This window comes from Orcinus orca, chromosome 1 (genome assembly GCF_937001465.1).
Source record: "Orcinus orca chromosome 1, mOrcOrc1.1, whole genome shotgun sequence".
Taxonomy (NCBI): Eukaryota; Metazoa; Chordata; class Mammalia; order Artiodactyla; family Delphinidae; genus Orcinus; species Orcinus orca.
This window is the reverse complement of record NC_064559.1, coordinates 45590488-45610847: the sequence shown is the minus strand read 5'-3', so window position 1 is coordinate 45610847 and position 20360 is coordinate 45590488. Positions and strand designations below refer to the sequence as shown.

General features: G+C 35.8%; 1 protein-coding gene across 1 annotated transcript in view; it reads left to right on the top strand.

Annotated features, from left to right (window-relative positions):
- Nucleotides 1-20360, top strand: part of HMCN1 (hemicentin 1) — a 534342-nt gene that overhangs the window by 401563 nt on the left and 112419 nt on the right. The window contains exons 70-81 of the mRNA XM_004275232.3: nt 400-481; nt 1843-1979; nt 5877-6018; nt 7051-7195; nt 7580-7707; nt 7986-8142; nt 9840-9961; nt 10163-10327; nt 12168-12275; nt 12716-12853; nt 12968-13102; nt 16301-16570. Coding sequence (XP_004275280.1) covers nt 400-481; nt 1843-1979; nt 5877-6018; nt 7051-7195; nt 7580-7707; nt 7986-8142; nt 9840-9961; nt 10163-10327; nt 12168-12275; nt 12716-12853; nt 12968-13102; nt 16301-16570 — 1729 coding nt within the window. The remainder of the gene's footprint in view (nt 1-399; nt 482-1842; nt 1980-5876; nt 6019-7050; nt 7196-7579; nt 7708-7985; nt 8143-9839; nt 9962-10162; nt 10328-12167; nt 12276-12715; nt 12854-12967; nt 13103-16300; nt 16571-20360) is intronic.

Genomic DNA, 20360 nt, shown 5'->3' with positions numbered 1-20360 from the left:
TTTCTTCAATAAATACTGTAGTATCTAGTCTGTCATGTATGGTGGTAGGCCTTATATGTATCTGCCCTTTCTGAGATCATTAAATATACCTAATATGCAAACATTCTGAGATCAAATACCAAAACCCTGTTAAATCTATGTCAAATACATAGATTTACATGTAACAGATGTCAAGCCATGCTCAGTATCAGTATCAAATGTAACTGATACACTTAACTGATTAAATGTATAAGTTACATTTAATCACAAATGTTAAAACCATTTATTAAATTTTATTACTGTACTCTTAATGATATCTTGCTTTGTGTGAGACTTCTGTATTCATCCTAATAGATATTTATTCTCATCACCAAAACCAGCATATTAACATTGTGTCATTCACTTATTCGAATTTTATAGGTGGAAGATACAGGAAGATATACGTGTCTGGCATCCAGTTCTGCAGGAGATGATGATAAAGAATATTTAGTGAGAGTGCATGGTAAAGTTGGCAAAATGTCCTGCAGTCCATCATACATTAATACCTAATTAAAAGGCATAATTTAAGGAACATAGAGCAACTGTCTAACATATCATAAAACTATATTTATATATTAGGAAAAATGTATTTTGCAAATCTGATTTTTATATTTGATCACAGTAGTCCATTAAACTATTATTGGGAATAGTTTAATGGATTTTTTGAGTTATTTGTTTTGTCCCTGCACAAATAATTCATATTCATTGGTTTTAAATCATAGAGTATAAATTATATAAATCAATCATAATCTCATCACACAAAGATAAGACCTTTTTACGTATAAATATTGTCACAGAAATGTGATCATACAGCATATAGTATTTAACTTTTTTATCTTATTTAGTGGTATGGTGAACATGTTTTCATGTCAAAAAATGTATTTTTATAACATTACTTTCTAGTGATTCCATGATGTCCCATTTTATGAATATGCCATTATTTATTTAATACATTCCTTATTTTTGGATATTTAAGCTGTTTTGTATTTTTAACCAATATAAGCCACACTATTATAGACATCTTTGTACATGTGTGTTGGCCTCTTCCTTTAATTATTTTGTTTTGATAAATTTCTGTAGGTATATTTACTTGATTATATGCAAGTACACACACATGCATGTACACACACACACACACACACACACACACACACACACACACACACACACACACACACCATTTAAGGCCAAATTACCTTCTAGAAAAGTTGGGCAAATTAGACTGTGGCCGATACTATTTTGACATAGAAATGGGAATTACTCTTCATGGAGAGGTGATTGAAAATTTGTATAAATTATACTCCATTTAAAGTTATTATAAAATAGTGACTGTATTCCCTTTACAATATATCCTTGTAGCTTATTTATTTTATACATAGTAGTTTGTACCTCTTAATTCCTTAACCCTATTTTGCCCCTCCCCCTTTCTGCATATTAAGAAAAATGTACATATTTCTGTATATTGTAATGGGCAGACCCTAATTTAGAAGTTTTAAAATGTGATGTTCAGAGAAAATTATTACCAAGTGTAGAGCTAGACAAGGAATCCCTTCTTTGTACTTAGACTGTGATTATATTACTTATCCTGTCATTTACGTGGCCATTGGAAGAATTCCATTACTTGATGTATGTGAAAGTACTGAGAAAGGTAAAAAAATTTTCACTATTTGTAATCATTGTACTATAAATTGAATGAGTAATGTTTTAAGTTTATGCTTTTGATTTCATACAGCAGAAGCAACATTCGTTGAACACCTCAGATAATCCAGATCATTTTATATCCTGTTTATTAAAAGCCTTTGGTGTATTTGTTCTCATGCCCAGTCCCCCCTAATATTGCTGGAACTGATGAGCCCCAGGATTTCACTGTGTTACGGAACAGACAAGTGACACTGGAATGCAAATCGGATGCAGTGCCCCCACCTGTAATCACCTGGCTTAAAAATGGAGAACGGTTACAGGTAAATCTTGCTAAATTCCACAGATTCATTGTGAGACCAAAAAATCAGCAAGAGAGTCCTTGCTAGGGCGATAAAACCAAACAGTGTCAGACTACTAGTTATTCAACATTACAGGGGTGGGCACAGGGTCCTTTAAGCAGCCTTTTTCTCAGCCTTCTTGGAGTAGTTAGTAGCTAGTTATGAGGCAAAAGACAGGTATTTTGATTCATATACTCTATAAATTGTCCCAAGTATATATCTCCTGGAGCCCGTGGATTAAAGTTGAATTAAAACACTCAGCTATGTCTTTTTTTTTTTATTGGAGTATAGTTGCTTTACAATGTTGTGTTAGTTTCTGCTGTACAGTGAAGTGAATCAGCCATATATATACATATATCCCCTCCTCTTGGACCTCCCTCCCCCCAACATCCCACCCATCTAGGTCATCACAGAGCACTGAGCTGAGCTCCCTGTGCTATACAGCAGGTTCCCACTAGCTATCTGTTTTACACATGGTAGTGTATTTATGTCAAACCTAATCTCCCAATTTATCCCACCCTCCCCTTCCCCCACTGTGTCCACATGTCCATTCTCGACATCTGCCTTTCTATTCCTGCTCTGCAAATAGGTTCATCTGTACCATTTGTCTTTACTTGAGAGGGAAGAAACCATCAGAGTCTCAAAAGACCTGACCTGTCCTGCCAACTTCCTAGGGCAAACCTATTACTGAATTTCCCTAGTCTAAACTTGGTCCTCAGGAGTGACCCCAAGGATCTGTGCAACACCAGAAATATGGACTGGAATCTTTGAAAACACAGTTACTGGCTCTTTAAAGGTTCCCATGCTCAGGTGGTATCTGTCTGCTGCCCTATAGTGTCACAGCCCAGGATCCTAAGTAGGCTTTTAGGGTTGGCTCAAAGCTGTGACTTTGAATGCTCTGATTGTCCTTATCCTAGTACTTACTTATCCTTTCGTTTCTCCTTCCTCATCCTGTTAGTATAACCTATTGTGGTACACTGTGCCTAGATAAAAGGAAATTGTGTCCCTAATGCATAAGGCAGAAAGACTTTCACCATCATCAAATCACACAAATGCCAAACACAGAGAGACTGGGTGCTGAGAGTTGCTTCCTTGTTAAATCATCATGCATATCACTTAACAGTCCTGTGCCTCAGTTTCTCTATTTATTGTGTGCCTATTATAATGCTAGGCACTATGATTGCCCCTGAGAATAATCTTGATCCTCAAGGAGCTCACAGACTATCTGAAAATATACAGAAGGATATCAAAGATTGTAGAAAATTGATACTGCTGATATTCAATAAACAAGATCTTAGAGGGATATACAGCATTTTATGGAAACACAGGGGAGAAGCAAGTAATCCAGACTGAAGGGTAAGGAATAGCCCAGGGGAGCCTCTTGGAAAGGGTGAGTTCAGTTTAAATGTTGGGTAGATGTTGGGTGAGAAAGAAGAAGGGGATTCCAAACATAAGTGATAGCATGTACAAAGACATTACAGGAGAAGGAATGCTGCTGTCCCAGGAACTGCAGGTAGCTTGGTATGGTTGAAGTAGACCTTGATTAAAATCCTTTGATGATTCTCCATAGATTTCAGGATTCGGGTTAAACTGCCCAGCTTAGCCCACAAAGCCCTTCATGCTCTGACTTTTCCTCCATAGTCTTATCTCCCATGTGTGCATTTCACTCTAGACCATTAGGTGTTCAGATAGGGACTGAGTGAATGTTGATGATACAGAAATTCAGGCTAATCTCATATATGACCAAGTGATGTCAGTACTGGGACAGACTGATTTCAACAGTTATGGGGAAAAAAATGAGTCCAGTTTTAGATATTTTGAGTTTGAATTACCTATATATTATCTAAGTGGAGCTTCTAAGAAGCACTAAGACATATGGGTCCATATTTCATCAAAAACATCTTTGATTTGGTGGTCCTCAATGGTGTAACCTGTTGCTGAAGCCATCAGTTTGTATGAGGTCAGCCAGAAAGCACACAGTGTGAGAAGACCTGTAAATGAGAATAAAGCCTAAGGCAACATTGACAATTAAAAGGTGAGCAAAGGAAGAAGAGAAGAATGGGACTGAGAATGAGGACTCAGAGAAATAAGATTAAATATAGGAGACATTGGTGTACTGAAAGCCAAGGAAGAGAGTGGGGGTGGTTAACAGAGTCCATGTTAAGATACAAATTAAGTTGTATTCACTGGCTTTGGCAATACATAGACTCGATTAAAGATCTGAACAATGGTTCTTCAATACAGTGATCAAAGTAGAAGACAGGTTACAGCTGTCTGGGGGAGTTAAAGAAGAGGAAGTGGAAATGATTGTGGACTGTTACTTAAATACAAAAGAGACTTGTATATGCTTATTTACTGAAAGAGATGGAAGATACAGGACTAAGTGTGTCGAGTGGGGAAGGGTTGGGACCCTGGTGACAGGTGAAGACATAAATTAGCCTTGGACAGAAGCGTTGACCTTTTTCCAGAGATGGAAAAATAGGAAGGAAGGTTGCATTCATATGCAAGAGATGAGAGGGAGAAATTGCAGGCACCTGGCTTTGATTTTCTCAATGAAGTAGGAATTAAGGTCATCAGCTGAGAATGATGTTCTATCTGAGGAAAGAAATCAAATTTGGAAGAATCACTGGCAGTAAATGAGAAGAGAACCAGAGAAAATTGTAGTGAGACTGAATAAGTTGGCAGAACTTACTGATGTTCATGGAAGAAAGACATGAGAATCAACTCAGAATTTTTTTATTAGCCTAAAATCCTGCTATACCCATATCAAAATTAAAATGTTGCGTAGAACTTACCATGTATGTTTAAGAAATCACTTATTCTCATCAGAAGTAATAAAAGTTTACCATTAATAGCCCCTGTAGCAAGGAAAGGCCTAGAAAAAATGTGTGGACTTTCAAGATAAATTGACCTGAACTGTCTATGTTAGTGTGAACAACTTTTTTCATTAGAAATATATGTTTATCTGGGACAGAACCCATATGGTAGAAAAATCTTATTTGGGCTCTTCCTGAAGTAGTTCCACTTAGGCACAATCAGAAAATACCAGTCTTTGATGTTACCTGGCATTTTTGAAAGTCTATGAACAATCCCCAATTGGACATTATAGCAGAGATTAGATTTCATTATATTTCAGTATTTCATTTCAAAATAGGTCTCTGCATTTTCGTAATTCTTGGTCCCATGCCTGGACGCAAAATAAGTGCTTAATAAATATTTGTAGACTAAAATCATTTATTATGTTAAATATGTTGAAGGATAATTACTTCCTATAAGTTAACCAAAGTTAATTTATTAGTCAGGAAACTTTCAGCTTTAAGTGACAATTCAAACTCAAAATAATTTAAATGGAAAAAAAAGATATTTATTAGCTATAGTAATTGGTGAACTTTAAGCTTTAGGCATTACTAGATCCAGAGGCTCTAACCATGTAGTCAAGCATCTCTGTCCTTTCTCTGAATCCCAACTCTGCTTATGTCTTAGATTCAGAGCAAGCTGTCCCCACATGGTGGTAAGACTGCCACCAAGCTATGTCATCCTCACTACCAGTGATTCCAGTAAAAATATGCCTTATTCCAACACTTCCAGCAGTATCTTTCTGGGGAGCTCAAATGGGCCCAACTTGAGACACCTTTTTATCCTTGAGAGGTTCATTGTGGCCGTCACTGTGAAGAACTGGAGACACTGATTGTGCTCTTGCTTTAACTACACTCATAGAAATATTTCCCAAGAGTTTTTGATACCAGGATAGCAGTAGGGGGAGCAGAAAAAGATACTGGGAGACAGGTGCACTACAGTTCACTATAGTTATTTTTGATGATTAATATTTTATTTTATTTGTCTGATATTTTAATGGTAAATTTTACTTACTGAATCCAGGCAACACCTCGAGTAAGAATCCTATCTGGAGGGAGATACTTGCAAATTAATAATGCAGATCTAGGTGATACAGCCAATTATACGTGTGTTGCCAGCAACATTGCAGGAAAGACTACAAGAGAATTTATTCTCACTGTAAATGGTAAGAAAAATTAATCACTATTTCACAATTTAAAAATTTAGATAAGGGCATTTAAAGAGATGATAACATTTTTATTTTTTATGAGCATACTAAACAAATTCTTGTGCTTATCTTATTTCTTTTCATAAAGACAACACATGATATTTGTACTATCACTATATTCAAACTAACTCAATTTCAAAAGAAAAAGATACATTTCTCTTAGAGGACAATATATGTCCAATTGTTATCAGCATATCCTGATGTTTTGCGTCATTCAGATCAGAGCCATTGGAGAAGTTAATACACTAAATCTCTGGATGACAAGTAGCCAATTATTTAGTCACCTTTGTTGATGTTGGTGTTTGATTATATATGTGCTAGACAGGGACTGCCATGGGACTGTAATCTTCTCAAATATAAAATCTAAACACTAAGATCTGCCAAATTTCAAGAATATGAAGACTTTTTCAAAACCGTCCCTTTGGATTTTTAATATACGAAACTTTACAAGTTGAGTGACCCAGGCAGCTAATATCTCTAACACTAAAATTAAAATTCAAGTTTTCTATTCCCATATGAACTCAATGATTAATAAAATACACACTCTGAGACTTGCATAATTAATCACAGATGTGCTTTGTTATAACACCCCACTTTCTAGCCTTTATTTAAAGTGAAGTTGTTACAGTATTAACATTCTCTGACCATTATTTGGCCAAAGAGAGATAAGAAATATCATCTTTAATTTGTATCATACCAGAGATGACTTTTATTCTATTCAAGCCTCTTTCATTAGAAAGCCAGATTTCATACACCATATCAGGGATTTAAAGCTTCCCCACCCATTTACTCTTCATTTTTAAGTAAATTTTTAAATAAAATCTTACCTTGAATAAGACTAAACCCCAATTCTATTTATACTAACCTGAATTAGCTGTAGGCAAAGCCATACATTTAACTCAAATCTCACTTTGTATTACCTCTTAAGAGTCTTAGTTCAGGCTATGTTATTGATATAAAGGAAGTTTTCCACATGCATCTCTTGTGCAGTTCCTCCAAGCATAAAGAGTGGCCCCCAGAGTCTTGTCATTCACTTAAATAAGTCAACTGTATTGGAATGCTTTGCGGAAGGTGTGCCAACCCCAAGGATAACATGGAGAAAGGATGGAGCTGTTCTATCTGAGAATCATGCAAGGTAACAATTCTGGAAAAGGATAAAAAATACTGTAAGAACTGAAATATAAGTTTTAAAATCTTTGATCCGATGCATTATTTGGGTCTTTTCATTCTAAAATGAGTCTCTTCATCTTAAATGAGGATCAGAATATAGTATTTTAAAAGCATAATTCTTAAGGCTTATGTTCAAAATGTAATGATTATAATCTATCCAAGATCACAAGCCCATCTGCTATGCACCTTTGCAGAATATCCTTTTTTTTCCACCAAGGGTATTATAAATTTCTGAAGTAGGAAAAGGACTAAAAATGGATTTAACTGGGTATTTTATAATGTTCTCAGTCAAAATGTGCATAATCAGAAAGGCTGATCTGGAGGAACTCACTTGTGATATTTCTTATAGATACTCCGTCTTGGAAAATGGATTCCTTCACATCCAGTCAGCACATGTTACTGATAGTGGGAGATATTTGTGTATGGCTACCAATGCTGCTGGAACAGATCGCAGGCGAATAGATTTACAAGTCCATGGTAAATGTACTTTTATGAACAACGTCCAATCTTTGGGTCAGATATTCTTTGGTAGCCTAAACCAGTGAGGTCATAACATAAAGACCTTCATATCTAGTGCTATTTAAATATATTACACTATATTATAAGCATCATCACAACACTGTGTAAATTCACAGAACCTTATTGTGTTCATGACTATAAAGCAAGTTAGCAATGATTAATTTCAGTTTGGCAGAGATACTTCGAATGGCATACTATTTACTGAACGTGTTTCTTACTTGGTGACTTCGTTTTAGTTCCTCCATCTATTGCTCTGGGTCCTACCAACATAACTGTAACAGTAAATGTTCAAACCACTCTGGCTTGTGAGGCTACTGGGATACCAAAACCATCAATCAACTGGAGAAAAAATGGGCATCTTCTTAATGTGGATCAAAATCAGAATTCATACCGGTAAGGAATAATTTAACTGGAAAATCCCACCTATTATTTAGAAACATAATTTTTAAAAGAATTAACATTTAAACTCTATCAATGGGGAGAGCAAATATATAAAGTATGAAGAATTAGCTAGTATGTAGAGAGCATATTATTTTTTCTTAATGTAGAATTAGTTTTTCAACCTAAAATCTTATTTCTGAATTATAGGTGCAACTTCTGTATTCATAAGTCCTGTAGATACCTGTCTGAGCTCTAAAAAATTAGATTTCCATTCTGCTTTTTTTTTCTTAGTATCTTTTGGAATTTTATAAAGACAAAAGATAAAAACATCATTTGGTATAAAAGAAAAACTATTCTGTAGAAATAATACAAGTTTTAGTTGCAGAATAAAAATCAAATTTTATACCTTGAAATACAGCATAGGTATTTGGCAGCATGTGGAGGGAGGAAGAACAGCATCTTCTCCCAGTTTTTTGTATTCTTCCAGCTTGACTACCATTGCTCTTAATATGATATCATACTTTTTAAAGACTAACCTTTAAAAAAGAAACTAGGAATTTCTGATACTTTAGATAAGCATCATTTCTTGTATCTCAAGTTAATAGATATCTTGCAAAAGGTTTGCCATAGTACTGAAAGCAAATGTTCTCATAGACCTACCTTAACAAAAATCAGTTCTGATATATCAGGAAATATGAAACTAGGAGTGTTTCACTTGAAACTCTGTTGCTTCTCCCTCTTTCTCACCCTCTTAATCTTTTGGCATTGGGCGTTTAGTGACTTGAAAGCATATACTATGGGGAAAATGTACAATGCCCTTGAATAAAAAAGCAGGTCAAATATGTTTCCATTGAATCAAATCATTTCCATTCATCATTGCACAGTTTGAAGTAAGAATACAGATATTCTTATTTAGATTATTTTAATTTTTTTAGTGTGTTCAACCACTAGAAATTTTAAAGATTTATTGATTTTTCATTTTGATACATATTTTCTTTAATTTTTATTTTATATTGGAGCATAGTTGATTAACAATGTTATGTTGGTTTCAGCTCTACAGCAAAGTGATTCATTAGGTTACTTTAAATAATGTATGTGTATTTACTCAACCTTCTGAACATTTGAAGTGATTCAGATCACTTTAGTTTTGAGTTGATTCAAAGTTAAGGAAAAGACTCTTTGATTTATGTACTATGCATCTCCAAGGTATCCACCACATGTAAGGAGACGTGTGAAGTAGGGAAAGGTGCAAGACAGACAGACTTGTAGTTACCCATCTGTCAGTAGAAATAATCAAATACCAATCTGCAAAGTTATTGTGAAATTTAGAGATGATTAATGTGAAGCATTTGAGATGGTGCCGGGAATGTGTTCAATGGCCAATAAACAATGGCTATCATCAATGTGCTCATTTCACTGTATTTCACCTGGGAGAACATGGTTGATTATGCCATAAGCATTCAGAAAATTCAAGATTCCCTCTTAACACAATCATTCCACACCACTGCTTCCTGCAGATGTCAAGGTTGAGGTCCTATTAACCCACTGCCATATAAACTTAAAGTCTGATGCATAAAATGATGCTCATTTTAACAGGAGGAAAGAGTTCCGTTTCCCTCAATTCACAAGATAGTACCACGTTGAACCAACTAGAAACATGTATGAAAATTGATATATAGCACCTCATTACTTTGAAATCTCTCTTCTAGGCTCCTTTCTTCAGGTTCACTAGTAATTATTTCCCCTTCTGTGGATGACACTGCAACCTATGAGTGCACTGTGACAAGTGATGCCGGAGAGGATAAGAGAACTGTGGATCTCACTGTCCAAGGTAGAACTGGCTTAGTATGTGGACTGAAAGTTATTATAATGATATCATTCCATCATTCCTCTACTTCACAAGAGAGCTTCCTTTTCCACTGACCAAGCATTCACTTTCAGTGTAGAAAGAGAAGGATATATGAGAAGGCTTTGGAAATCTGTAAGGGTTGGGAACATGTAGTTTTCTTTCTTTTTGTTGTTTTTCTTTTAGTTCCACCTTCCATAGCTGATGAGCCTACTGACTTCCTAGTAACCACACACGCCCCCACCGTGATCACCTGCACAGCTTCAGGAGTTCCATTTCCCTCAATTCACTGGGCGAAAAATGGTATAAGACTGCTTCCCAGAGGAGAGGGCTATAGAATTCTGTCCTCAGGTAAGACCCAGCTCAGTGATTACACAGCTATTGATTGGATTCGTTTTTACTGGATGGCCTTACTTGGACTTCTGTTGCACCAAAATAAAAGAATAAAGTACATCTGTATTCCTGGGCTTAGGCATCTGGGAAAAAATGCACTTAAGAGTGGGGAGGGGGAACTTGGGAAAGGGATAGAAAAAAAGTCTAAAAACAAAATAACAAATAATATCTAGGACTGATATGAATATATTAAGCATGACCACTGGGATTTTATGTGCATATTTACTAAACCTAAGGCTTAACAAATTTACTGGTTGCCTTTGAGTGAACCACACTTCTTTTATTGGCCAAATAGAATGTCCATTCATTCAACAAACATTTAGTACCTAAAATAGGCTAAATACTCCACTGAGTTTCTGAGGATATAAAACTAAGACAAGGTTCTTGCTTTTAAGGTTTCAATAATTTAGCAAGTAGGGCTGGGTGTTAAGTGCTATGATATGGACAATTTTTGAGGGTGGTAGTAACCATCATTTATAGAATTTAAGTATTGAAAATTTTATAATATTAAAGAGAAAAAAATTCACCTAAATGGAAGTATAAGTGATTCACATTTGTGTTTCTGGAAATTCATCCTGCATTGGGGAGGTACACTGGAGATTAAAGTAGCAACTAACATCCTGAGGGTTTATGAGTGTGGGCATATTATTCAAAGAGAATTTGTTTATTTCTTCAGTAGAAGGGAAATAATGAAAGATTTGTTCTCAGGATAGAACTTGGCTTTCAAAGCATTTGTAGTATTTTGGCTATCTCAGAAATCTGCATAAATGGGTAGCAAGTAAAATCATAAAATATAAATTAACTACTCTTGGGCTTCCCTGGCAGCGCAGTGGTTGAGAGTCCGCCTGCCGATGCAGGGCACACGGGTTCGTGCCCCGGTCCGGGAAGATCCCACATGCTGTGGAGCGGCTGGGCCCGTGAGCCATGGCCGTTGAGCCTGCGCGCCCGGAGCCTGTGCTCCGCAATGGGAGAAGCCACAACAGTAAGAGGCCCACATACCAAAAAAAAAAAAAAAAAAAAAATTAACTATTCTTCAGCACAAAGTACTGTGCTAAGAAAACAGTTTAGAACTTTTCTCAAAATGTTAAACAGTTACCATATGACCCAGCAACTCCATTCCTAGGTCCCTACCTAGAGAAATGAAAGCATATGTCCACCCAAAGACTTATATGCAAATGTTCATACAGCATCATTCACAACAGCCAAAAACATAGAAACAATGTAAATGTCCATCAACTGGTGACTGGATAAACAAAATGTGGATAATTCATAGGATGGAATTCTATTTAGCAATAAAATGGAACAAAAATATTGACACCTGCTGCAGCAGATGAAACTCAAAAACTATGCTCACAGTAGAAGTCAGACACAAAAGCCTTCTGTATGATCCCATCTATATGAAATTTCCAGAAAAGGCCAATATATATAGAAATTAGATTACTGATTGCTTACACTTGGGGTTGAGAGTGAGGCAGGACTCTAAGTGGAGTGAGATTTCTTTGGGCGTAATGGAAATTTTCTAAAATTAAATTATAATTGCACAACTCTGGAAATATACTAAAAATCATTGTATTGTACATTTAAGTCAGTGAATTTTATGGTCTGTTATTTTTGCCTAAATAAAGCTGTTAATAGTGATTTTTTAAAAAATACTGTGGTAGGTAAGCACAGGGGGTACAAGTATGAGTACAAGCCACGCACTATGCTAGGGGGCAGACTCACACAAAATCAAAGAGACATGGTTTATCAAACCAGAAAAACAGGGATGCACTGTGCATGAAAAATTTTTCCTTTTTAGGAGCAATTGAAATATTTGCCACTCAATTAAGCCATGCTGGAAGATATACTTGTGTTGCCAGGAATGCAGCTGGCTCTGCACATCGACATGTGAGCCTTTATGTCCAAGGTATGAAAGGTTATTTATTCATTAAAATTTTGCTGTTGTACTTTTCTAAGTCATGTTTATTCTTGACAGGTGGTACCATCTAGAGTCATAAACCACAGTAATATTTTGGGGATATGAAAGCCTGATAGATGTTCTTCAATAGACTAAAGAAAACATACAGATGACAAACCACACAAAACAACCCCTAAATTATTTGTCTTCTTGAATTTTTATGATCTGTTTCTGATTTTAGTCTTTTCTGTAGAGTTCTTCTAATGGAAACTGGCTATAGTAACAAGACTCAAAAAATGTGATATGACCTCTATTTGCTTTTCCCTGGGACAATGAAATCACTAATATTTTGGAATTTTGAATTCGGTCATGTTTAACCTCATGGCTACTACAGACATTTATGCTACTAACTAGAGCCTTTGCTTATTTCTGCTGATTGGTTCTTATAGAGCCTCCAGTCATTCGGCCTCAGCCAAGTGAACTAGCCGTCATTCTAAACAATCCCATTTTATTACCATGTGAAGCAACAGGGACTCCCAGTCCTTTCATCACTTGGCAAAAGGAAGGTATCAATGTCATCACTTCAGGTACCGTTTCAATCAAGAAAATAATGGCAATTCCGTTTTATAATTCAGAAGTCGGTATGATTTTTTAATGAAAATAAAAATTCTTCTCACTCTGCTTTTGTAACTATGATGTAGGTAGAAGCCATGCAGTTCTTCCTCGTGGTGGCTTGCAGATCTCCAGAGCTGTCAGAGAGGATGCTGGTACTTACATGTGTGTGGCTCAGAATCCAGCTGGTACAGCCTTGGGCAAAATCAAGTTAAATGTCCAAGGTACCTAAATAATGAATCTCTATGTCTTCATTGCAAAGATGCTTATAATAGTGTATATCAAAATTCATATATCTAAAGTAATGATGCCACCATAGTTCTTAATTAACATTCTTAGTTTATATTATCCTATATGTTTTTCTATTAACCTCTTGAAGGAAAAAATTTAGTGCTTGGGTGTTTTGGGGCATTATTTATATAAGAAAACTGAGGCATCTCATGATATTTTGAATTTCTGTGAACCTCTATTTGGTACTTTCATTGTAGCACATATTTAAGGTGATTTTTGAAACTATTCTCTCTATAATACTACTTTGTATACATTACAAAATACTGGATTGTAATATCCACTTAAAAAACATCGTAAATTTTTTAAATTTTAAAGAATCACCAATAAGAGTCATGAAACAAAAAAATAAATCATAATTGCAATTAAACCAGCTTGATGGAAAAAAATATTCTGAAGACAGTGGGGTTTTTCACATTTAACTTATATTTTCTTGATGTAATATTCATATCTTACATGCATTGTTTTTGTGGATCAAGACGTGACCTAGAGATGGGTTCCGAGCTGCTCAGTTTGCATGGCTGATTTGAATTTCCTTGTAGTGTGATTTTCTTGTGGTGAATTAATAACTGTAGTAAAGCTCACTTACCTGCAGATTGTAAATCTAATTTATTTGTATTTTTCAACACTTCTTTAACAAGTGTTTATTGGGATAATAAGTAGAAATACATTGACCATTATAGATATGATCCTTTCCTTATAGTGTGGAGAAGGAAAAAAATGAAACTACCAAATAAATGAAATTATGATAAATTCTGACATATGCTATGCAGAGGGAAAACAAAAGGCTGAGATGGAGACTAGTGGGAAAATGTGGGGACCACTTTACACTAGTGGTTAAAGTAGGCTTTAACCTACTGATGGGGGTACCATTGGAGCTGAGGGGGGTTACCATTGGAGCTGAGACCTGAATGATGAGCTAGGATGAGCCATGTAAAGGTAGCAGAGTGTCCAAGGAAGAGCGGGCAGCACGTGCAATGGCCCCAAGGCAGGAAAGGGATGTGCCAGTGTGGCTGACAGTAATGAACCTGGGAAGGCTGGCAAAATGTGAAGGAGGTCAGAAGAGAAAGTGGGACCAGTGCACAGAGTGCCCAAAGGACCAGAGGAGGGGTAAGATTTCCTTCTGTGTGCAATGTTGAAGCCTTTTAATGATTTAACCAAGACTCTTGTTTGGTTTTAGGAAGACCTCTTTTGCTGGTATGTAGATAATGATTTCGAGAAAGCACAAGACTAGAGCTGGAAGAACTAGTAAAGTGCTCTAGGCATCATGTGATACGGTCTGGCTGGGAGTGCGAGCGGGTGTGTGAGTTGCAGGGGAAAATGAACAAGAAGTGGTGGATTCAAGAGCTCTTTGGAGATGTAATTGCCAGGATTGCTGATTAATCAGATTGGGAGGTTAGGAAAAGAGAAGAGTTAACGATGTTTCCTGGGCTTTGGGCCTGAGCTAGAGATGGGAGATAGTGCTGTGAGGGATGCAAGGGGAGGAACTGGTTTGGGAGGAAGGAAAGCGTGACTTCTGTTTAATCATGTTAGATGTGGGAAACTATTAGAAATCCTAGCAGAGATGTCAAAAAGTGTTGAATATTTATGAATTCAGAACTCAAGGGAGAAGTATAGTCTAAGATATAAATTTGGAAGTAATCAGGGTATTTCAGTCTATAAGACTGGATGAGAATTTGGACCAAAAATATCTTAAGGACAAAGCCCCAGGACTCTGCATTGTTAAGAGGTCTGAGAAAAGAGAGAACACTGGAAAAGAATACAAAGGAGAGGGAAGAGATGACAGAGGAAAACTAGATGGAGGCTAGGAGAGGACAGTGTTTCAAGAAGGGAGTAGACAGCTTTTTTAATGCAAGCGAAAGGTCAGTTAGGATGATGACCAAGAAATATTCATTGGTTTTGGCAACACTGAGGGTCATAGAAAAGAATTAGTGAGGGTTTTTCCCTTCACTAATTGATTAAAACTATTGATATGAAAAAAAGAAACACTTTTTTTCAAAAAAGAAAAACTTTGAACAATTAACAGCATTTCAATATTCCAAAATGGGAAAATGTGGGGACCACTTTACACTAGTGGTTAAAGTAAGCTTTAACAACTGCTTGGTGTGGGGGGGGATACTATTGGAGCTGAGGTGGGTACCACTGGAGCTGAGACCTGAATGATGAGCTAGGATGAGCCATGTAAAAGTAGCAGAGTGTCCAAGGAAGAGAGGGCAGCATGTGCAATAGCCCCAAGGCAGGAAAGGGTAAGAAAAGCTCAGTAGAATATCCTTAGTGTAATCTATTGTAAACACTAGGAATCTGTTGTAGACACTAGGAAGAGAAATTCTAATCATAAGCCCTTCCACCATTTTCTGAAGAAGTGCAAAGAGTTCTATCTCTATACCATCAACCCTTGACCAACACGGTTTGAACCGTGCAGGTCCACTTATACATGGATTTTTTTTCAGTAGTAAATACTACATTACTGTACAATCCAAGGTTGGTTGAATCTGCAGATGCAAAAACCACAGATACAGAGGAGACAAGGATACAGAGGGCCAACTATAAGTTATATTCAGATTTTCGGTAGCACACAGGGTCATCATCCCTAACCCCTGCATTGTTCAAGGGTTAATTGTAATTCTTTTCCATATTCTACTTCTTTATTCCTTTATTCATTAACAAAATACCTTGTTAAATATGGCCACTGTATATGAGATCATAAGCACTGTAGGAAACGCATGAATAAAAGGATCTTTGAGCAGGTGAACAATTTCCAAACCTTGAAGGCATCTATTTTGGAAGTTTTAAGTAGCTGATGAATCACAATACATGTATGTTAAAGAAAATACCTCTGTCAACACAGTCTAAGTTTTCTGGACATGAAATCCCTCATGAGTACATGTTTATATCCTTATTTAAAATTGATTATCATTTATATTTGTTAACTAGATAGAGAATAATTTTCTACAATGGGTTCAATGAATTTTCTTTTCCAACGCAAACAAGCTATAGCAATCCTTTGGTGATGATGTGGTAAAGTCAGGGCTTTGTTTCTTGTCAATGTGACTTCACTTTGCTAGAGTAATACTGTAGTGTGTAAATGGTACATTCCTGCTTTTAAGGTAACATTCAAACCTTGTATCTTTTAGTTCCTCCAGTCATTAGCCCCCATCCTAAGGAATATATCATTGCTGTGGATAAGCCCATCATGCTACCCTGTGAGGCAGATGGCCTCCCACCACCTGACATTACGTGGCATAAAGATGGGCATGTAATTATGGAATCAATCCGCCAGCATATCCTCAGCTCTGGAGCTCTGCAAATAGCATTTGCTCAGCCTGGTGATGCTGGCCAGTACACGTGCACAGCAGCTAATGTGGCAGGATCAAGCAGCACGAGCACCAAGCTCACTGTCCATGGTAGGTTGTTTAGCATAAATCATTTTTAGTGTGCTACATGACCATGGCAAAGAAAAAAAACACCAGGAAAAAAATACGATGAAAATCAAAACAATGTAAAACAGTAATGAAGAGTGGAGTGTGTGTGTTCATGTGGTATGTCGGTACACTTGCCCTTCAAATATGTTTTTGGTAGGCTATGTTTATTCGTGTGTGCACATATGTGTGTGACAAAGAGAGATTTTATTAATAAAGCCAGGATAATTAATGTGTTGCCAATCCCCTCATAATGTGATTATTGGGATCTTTAATTTCGCTTATGAGGAGTCCATTTGTTTTGTTATTCTTATGCTTTACTTTTCAAGTTGCAAGTCATCTTGGCTCAAAACTAATCACCATGTGACTTACATTATAAATGTAATGTGAATCTAATGAGAATTGGAGATCTATTTGATTCATTATTTTAAAGTATGTAGCAAGATATTTACAGGTATATTTGAATAATAGAAAAAATACCATTTTTTCCTTTGCATTCAGACAACTAACAAAATACCTAAAGATCAGCATTGAAATATTTTAGTTGTTATTTTGTTATTTTTTTAATTGTATACTTTTAAGACTAAAGGTAGAATACCTATTAATATCAGTGGTAAGAAACAATAAGTAAATTAAACTATTTCCAACTACTATTTTCAGAGGTAACTCTTGTTTTAATGATGAGTTTCTACTTTTTCCCTTTTTAAAAAATTTGTGAAAGCTGTTTTTTATCTTTCAGGTGTATTTGAATTTTCTACAGTTTTATACCTGCTCTCAGTTAATATAATTGAACTAATTAATACACATTAGTCCTTTAGTTTCAAGTAAATAATATTCCTTCTTTCAAGTGTTCATAGAAAATTTACCAAAATTGACCATATACTAAACAACAAAGAAATTGTTAATAATAATTTAAAAGTATAGGCCACAATTCCTGCCCACAATGCAATAAAGCTAGAAATGTGTAATGAACTTTTAATGCCAAAACCCCAACCCCAGCCATATTAAAAAAGACCATTCTAGTCAACAAGTAGGTCAAAGAATATGGTTTTATTTTCAGATTATTTAGAAAATAATAAGGACACCACATATCAAAATGTATGGTGTGTGGCCAAACTATAATCAAATATAAAGTCACAGCCTTAAAATTTTCGTTTTGAAAAAGAATGAATTTAAGTAAATGTACTAATGCTGCAACTTTGTAACCATTAGAAGAGTTGAAGTATAAACTCCAAGGAAACCAGGATAAAGGAGATAATAAAAATATAGCATACATTAATGAAAAATGAATATTTGTGACATACCATTCAGCAAAATACATTTTTGATTTTCCATATTATCTATTGTTTATGCATATAATCATTCACATAATCTTTGTATATTTACTCATGATAAAAAAATAATTTTTGCTGAAACCAATTGTTCTAAAAAATGTCATTAAGATTGATCCATTTCTCAGCAATGTATTTCCAAAATTTATTGTTTTGTGGGAAGTGTATTTTTACTTTTTTGTTTTTTTCTTATTAGTCATCCATTTTATACACATCAGTGTATACATGTCAATCCCAATCGCCCAATTCATCACACCACCACCCCGCAGGTTTCCTCCCTTGATGTCCATACGATTTTTTTCTCTACTTCTGTGTCTCAATTTCTGCTCTGCAAACTGGTTCATCTGTTCCATTTTCTAGGTTCCACATATATGCGTTAATATACGATATTTGTTTTTCTCTTTCTGACTTACTTCACTCTATATGACAGTCTCTAGATGCATCCACGTCTCTACAAATGACCCAATTTTGTTCCTTTTTATGGCTGAGTAATATCCCATTGTATATATATACCACATCTTGTTTATCCATTCATCTGTCGATGGGCATTTAGATTGCTTCTATGACCTGGCTATTGTAAATAGTGCTGCAATGAACATTGGGGTGCATGTGTCTTTTTCAATTATGGTTTTCTCTGGGTATATGCCCAGTAGTGGGATTGCTGGGTCATGCGGTAATTCTACTTTTAGTTCTTTAAGGAACCTCCATACTGTTCTCCATAGTGGCTGTATGAATTTACATTCCCACCAAGAGTGCAAGAGGGTTCCCTTTTCTCCACACCCTCTCCATCATTCGTTGTTTGTAGATTTTTTGATGATGCCCATTCTAACTTGTGTGAGGGGGTGCCTCACTGTAGTTTTGATTTGCATTTCTCTAATAATTAGTGATGTTGAGCAGCTTTTCATGTGTTTCTTGGCCATCTGTATGTCTTCTTTAGAGAAATGTCTATTTAGGTCTTCTGCCCATTTTTGTTTTGGGTTGTTTGTATTTTTAATATTGAGCTGCATGAGCTGTTTATATATTTTGGAGATTAATCCTTTGTCCGATGATTCATTTACAAATATTTTTGTCCCCTACTGAGGGTTGTCGTTTCATCTTGTTTATGGTTTCCTTTGCTGTGCAAAAGCTTTGAAGTTTCATTGGGTCCCATTTGTTTATTTTTGTTTTTATTTCCATTACTCTAGGAGTTGGATCAAAAAATATCTTGCTGTGATTTATGTCAAAGAGTGTTCTTCCTATGTTTTCCTCAAAGAGTTTTATAGTGTCCGGTGTTACATTTAGGTCTCTAATCCACTTTGAGTTTATTTTTGTGTATGGTGTTACGGAGTGTTCTAATTTCATTCTTTTATATTAGCTGTCCAGTTTTCCCAGCACCACTTATTGAAGGGACCGTCTCTTCTCCATTGTGTATCCTTGCCTCCTTTGTGATAGGTTAGTTGACCATAGGTGCGTGGGTTTATTTCTGGGCTTTCTATCCTGTTCCATTGATCTATATTTCTGTTTTTGTGCCAGTACCATACTGTCTAGATTACTGTAGCTTTGTAGTATAGTCTGAAGTCAGGGAGTCTGATTCCTCCAGCTCCGTTTTTTTCCCTCAAATCTGCTTTGGCTATTTGCAGTCTTTTGTGTCTCCATACAGATTTAAAGATTTTTTTGTTGTACTTCTGTAAAAAATGCCATTGGTAATTTGATAGGGATTGCATTGAATCTGTAGTTTGCTTTTGGTAATACATTCATTTTCACAATATTGATTCTTCCAATCCAAGAACATGGTATATCTCTCCATCTGTTGGTATCATCTTTAATTTCTTTCATCAGTGTCTTATAGTTTTCTGCATACAGGTCTTTTGTCTCCCTAGGTAGGTTTCTTCCTAGGTATTTTATTCTTTTGGTTGCAATGGTAAATAGGAGTGTTACCTTAATATCTCTTTCAGATTTTTCATCATTAGTGTATAAGAATGCAAGAGATTTCTGTGCATTAATTTTGTATCGTGCAACTTTACCAAATTCATTGATTAGCTCTAGTAGTTTTCTGGTGGCACCTTTAGGATTCTGTATGTATAGTATCATGTCATCTGCAAACAGTGACAATTTTGCTTCTTCTTTTACAGCTTGTATTCCTTTTATTTCTTTTTCTTCTCTGATTGCCATAGCTATCCAAAACTATACTGAATAATAGTGGTGAGAGTGGACATCCTTGTCTTATTCCTGATCTTAGATGCAATGCTTTCAGTTTTTCACCATTGAGAATGATGTTTGCTCTGGGTTTGTTGTATATGGCCTTTATTATGTTGAAGTAGGTTCCCTCTATGCCCACTTTCTGGAGAGTTTTTATCATAAATCGGTGTTGAATTTTGTCAAAAGCTTTTTCTGCATCTATTGAGATGATCATATGGTTTTTATTCTTCAATTTGTTAATATGGTGTATCACATTGATTGATTTG